This window comes from Lathyrus oleraceus, chromosome 3, assembly GCF_024323335.1.
Source record: "Lathyrus oleraceus cultivar Zhongwan6 chromosome 3, CAAS_Psat_ZW6_1.0, whole genome shotgun sequence".
NCBI classification, from domain to species: Eukaryota; Viridiplantae; Streptophyta; class Magnoliopsida; order Fabales; family Fabaceae; genus Lathyrus; species Lathyrus oleraceus.
This window is the reverse complement of record NC_066581.1, coordinates 282,620,066-282,624,655: the sequence shown is the minus strand read 5'-3', so window position 1 is coordinate 282,624,655 and position 4,590 is coordinate 282,620,066. Positions and strand designations below refer to the sequence as shown.

General features: G+C 34.2%; 1 protein-coding gene and 1 long non-coding RNA gene across 2 annotated transcripts; one reads left to right on the top strand and one right to left on the bottom strand.

Moving 5' to 3' along the window:
- Nucleotides 1-877: 877 nt before the first annotated feature.
- On the bottom strand, nt 878-1,777 carry LOC127127042 (uncharacterized). The gene is made up of 2 exons (XR_007805203.1): nt 1,676-1,777; nt 878-1,370 (listed from the first exon to the last, which is right to left on the bottom strand). It is a non-coding gene; the product is annotated as an uncharacterized LOC127127042 (long non-coding RNA).
- LOC127127040 (F-box/kelch-repeat protein At3g23880) lies at nt 1,660-4,037 on the top strand. Its single transcript, XM_051056121.1, has 2 exons — nt 1,660-2,962; nt 3,648-4,037. The coding sequence occupies exons 1-2, from the start codon at nt 1,698-1,700 to the stop codon at nt 3,670-3,672; spliced, it is 1,290 nt and encodes a 429-aa protein (XP_050912078.1). The 5' UTR covers nt 1,660-1,697; the 3' UTR covers nt 3,673-4,037.
- The last annotated feature ends 553 nt before the right edge of the window (nt 4,038-4,590 follow it).

Genomic DNA, 4,590 nt, shown 5'->3' with positions numbered 1-4,590 from the left:
TGGACTATTAGCGGACATTTCGGTACGATTATCCTCCGCCATGTTTCCTTCACAAGCCTCTACAACCACTTCTTCGATTGGAACAAGTGCGGAAGTAGATGCTTCTTCTCTCCGGTTCCTCTCTTCGGCTAGTTTCCTTCTTCTTCGTGTTTTGCTATTGAGCTTCCGAAGTGTTCTTTCAATTTCAGGATCGAATTGAAGTTGCTCCTCGGTTGCTTTTCCTCGCATGCACTAGAATCTACAAAACTAACAAACCAAGTGAAACAAAAGAGGGATAGTAATAAACGTAACACAACTTAAAACAAAGAATTATTGCAATGCTTGTAATATCGACACCAATCCCCGGCAACGGCGCCAATTTGTTGAAAGAGTATATCTTTGGCAAATATTTTTGTATCGTATCCACAGAGATTGGGTAATATTACCGCCGTTCTATAATTCAAATGTTATAAGTTTAGAAAGTAACAGGGTTGTTTTGTTTGGAAAAATATCTTGTTAATAAATGTTAACAAAAACTATTAAGTGGTTTTAGACAAATATAAAAGCTTGGCAAGATTGGAGTTCACTATTTCAAATATCTATGATTCCCTATGATAAATAATTAGATTCAAGATTATTGATGATGTTCAAATATCCTCTCAAAGTCATTTATGTCTAAATGATATCGTGATAGTTACTATATTGATCCTTAGACGATCTCTCCACCTAACTATCAATATAGTAACCTTTAATGTTCAATATCAAAGAATAGTAATGAATAAATCTATCTCTACAACTTATTCACTACTTGAAAATCTGTTTTATGTCTAAACTCGAGTAATCTCTCTCGACAACTACTCAAATCTGGTTTTCAACTAAAAGCAAAAACAGTACTCAATACATCAACAATCTCTATCTCATATATAAATCAAAGTGAATACATAGACAGATGAGAATAGCTACTACCTCCAATCTTGACAAAAGGGAGTTTAGCTCCTCATCACCATTGTTACAAAGCAGAAGGTTTTTAGAAGAAAAACTCTGTTTTCTCTATTGCAAAAGCTCTACAGCACACTGTGTGAATGAATGGAATAATGTTTTTCAAAACCTAGGTTAAACTATTTTGTCTCTACCAAAAAGGTTGACATTTCCCTAATTGGACATTGTCATCTGCAGTAGAAAAGCACTTCCCAGGCAGACATCAAAATGGCAATCACTTTTTCTGCACAGCAGCACCTTTGACCCTTGGTCAGCTTGCTGGATTCGCAGCCTTCGCGGCGCGAAGGAAGTTCGCGGCGCGAACTGTTGCTTTCCCAGCTTCCTTGTTTGGCAAGCTTCCTCCAAAATGCCATGTTGAAACCAAGGTCTTGCTTATCCATAATTCTACACAACTAACAAAAAATGTGAAATAACTATTTAAAACAAAATAAATTAAACCTAATTGCATTTATACAAATTAATGAAGATAAAAGTGTGTAATTACATCAAAACTTGGTAAAAGGGACCAATAAAATGGTATAAAAAGTAGTACTAATTGGTCCCTAACAGTGCGCCAATTCATCTGACGCATCCTCTATCAAACTTGATTATTTGGGTATTTTTTTTGAAAAATTAGTTATTTTCGATTATTTTTTTCAAAATAATTTTTTAAAAAGAGTGATTATATTGAAAAAAAAAATCTTTCAAGAATCCTTACCGAATTTACAGAATTTACAATCATGTTTCCATATCCGGTGTTCATCTCTGGAGATCTCATTGTTGAGGTGTTATCTCTTCTTAATGTGAAATCTATTCTTCGATTCAGATGTGTTAACAAGCATTGGGATACTCTCATTTCCCATCCAACTTTTGTGAATTTGCATCTCAAGAAATCAGCAAAACAAAATCCTCACTTCTTACTCATCACCGAACATGGAACACATATCCCAGGTGAGTCACCCTATGGTAGTGATGATGAAGCGGAGTATGAACGTGGTGTCATTCCCTACTCCATAAGAAGCTTACTCGAGAATCCTTCATTCGCGCTTTCCATCGACTCTTTTTACTTGGTGCAAGACAAAGGATGCTCTGATATAGTTGGTTCCTGCAATGGATTGATCTGTTTAATAGGTGAATCCAACATCCGTGAGTATAAAGAGTACTGGTTCCGATTATGGAACCCATCCACCAGGACAACATCGCCAAAATTTGGGTTCTTACGCTTATTTCACAATCTTCCCGGTTACACCGCCTATAATGACTATTTCAACTTTACCTTTGGTTATGATAACTCTACAGACACTTATAAGATATTTGCCTCAACTTACATTACGCGTGAATTGAGAAGCGATGTCAGAATTCTAAGTTTGAGTGATGATGTTTGGAGAGATATTCAAACTTTCCCTGTCGATCCTTTGTCCTCTTGTGAAACTGGTGTGTCTTTCAAAAGCACTATTAACTGGTTGGCCATTCATAATACAGTTTGGTATAGCGGCGATTATTATAAGGATATTACTATTGATCAATTTTTGATTGTTTCCCTTGATTTGAGGACAGAGACATACAATCAGTACTTATTGCCTCGTGAATTTGATGAAGTTCCACCTATAGCTCCAGTTATTGGTGTGTTGGGAGACTGTCTTTGTTTTTCTTATCGTTATAAGGAAACCGATCTTATTATATGGCAGATGAAGAAATTTGGGGTCCAAGATTCTTGGACTCAATTTCTTAAAATTAGTTGTCACTCTCTTCAAATTGATTATGACTATAGTGAATATATGAAGTATCATTTTGATTTGGTTCCACTATTTCTTTCTAAGGATGGTGATACACTGATACTTAATAACATTCAAGAAGACCATAAAATTCTCTATAATTGGAGAAATAATAGTGTAGTGCGAACAAATATTACTGCAAGAAAAACAATTACTCAGGATGAAACTTCGGATTTGGTCTCATGCTCATCCAATGGCTATTTTGAAAGCTTAGTTTCAGTTTTTGGAGTGTAAGTTCAACTTCCATGGTTTATGTTTAGTTGTATTTGCTGTTTTAGAAATTATAGATCCTGTGAATGTTCTTTTTTTGGTTGTTTAGATTGATTGTACTTTTTTGAATGCCTGTCTTATAGATATCAACAGATTATATTAATATATCTAATAATTAGAAGTTAAAGAGTATTTAAAAACAGCATTAAAGTGGCTCCTTGAAGTCTGAACTTTAGAAAAAGTTGATGCAAGAAAAAGAATAAATCTTATATGATGTTTAGGAGAGGATCTGATGAGCATTGTCATGTGATATGAAATTCAGGAGAGGATCTGATGAGCATCTATAAGTCTAAACTTATTTTGGTTGTTTAATTTGAGGTTACTACCCGTCAAAATCAATAGCAGGGGAACCTTTTTCACATCTATTCTTACTAGATAAATGATGTGCAAGAAAACTCATCTATTTGTTGAATTCACGTGTTTAAATTTATCTAGCATCTTGTTAAAGAATGAGATACACTGTATAATTACAGAATGGCTTCTGAATTTTTTGTTCTATAAGATAATTTTTTACATGCAATTGTAGGTTTGAGATTGTATTCTTTAACTTAATGAAAACTGAGTTTTCTTTCAATGACAGTGCCTTCTTTTACATCCATTTATTTTTAACAAATAGAATGGTAACTTTCATATATGTGATTGCAGAATTAAAAGGACAGCCAATAGCTAATACAGTTTGGGAATTCAGAGGTTTGAGGAACAACAGTTAAGGCAATGGTGGGGGAGAAAGAATTCATAGGAATATATGGCTGCAAGATTTGACCTCTTTTGACATGTAGTGTAATAAGTGTTTTTTCTACCTGTTGTCAGAACAGTTTATTGTATTACTTTCCATACAAGTATAAAAGACATGATGCAGCCTTGTCTTGGTCTTGGCTGAGATAAAATTACTCGGTGCTGGTAATTTCTTCAATTTTAGGTTTAAGGAAGATGTGTCTTCCCTTTTTAAGTATTCATAATTCTTATATTCCTTATTATACTTTGAGTATGTCCATGGGAATGTGGTTATTAGGCACTCTCGTGGATTTCAAGTTATTACTGATTTTCATTATAATTGTGTAAAAAAAGATAGGTGAACAGGTTGGTTAACGAGTTAGGAAATTAGGGATCAGCACGAAATTAAAGGTAGCAAAGTTATTAAGAAATTGTACCCGAAAAAATTGGGTTATGTTGGATTGAACCTCGAAAACATATTTAAGGTCACCATTATTTGTGAGCCTTTATAATTGTTATTAGTTAAATGAATTCGAGGTTGACTGTCATGGTATGAGTAATGTATAAGCATGTCATGCCATCCATGAATACTTATCTTGAATAAATGGTTGTATACTTATTGAAAAAGTCTAGTTGCTTATTGAAAAGGGAGGTGTAGCTAAGGTGGTTTGCTTTGATATGATGTGTGTTGTTAATTTTGCTTTTTGTCTATTCTTATTAGTATTTCTTATTCACTTATATGCTAAAGAGTGTTCAAGTCACCATGATCCTTAAGCTCAGGAAAATCTGTTAGAACTAACTGCTAAATCCATGTCATTGTTGTGTAACTATGGCTCAAAAATGACTACCTATAGAGGGACCGACCATAGAGGTT

Coding starts and splice junctions, on each gene's coding strand:
- LOC127127040 (XM_051056121.1), top strand. CDS start 1,698: ATGTTTCCATATCCGGTGTTCATCTCTGGAGATCTCATTGTTGAGGTG. Junction 2,963..3,647: donor TTAGTTTCAGTTTTTGGAGT/GTAAGTTCAACT, acceptor ATGTGATTGCAG/AATTAAAAGGACAGCCAATA.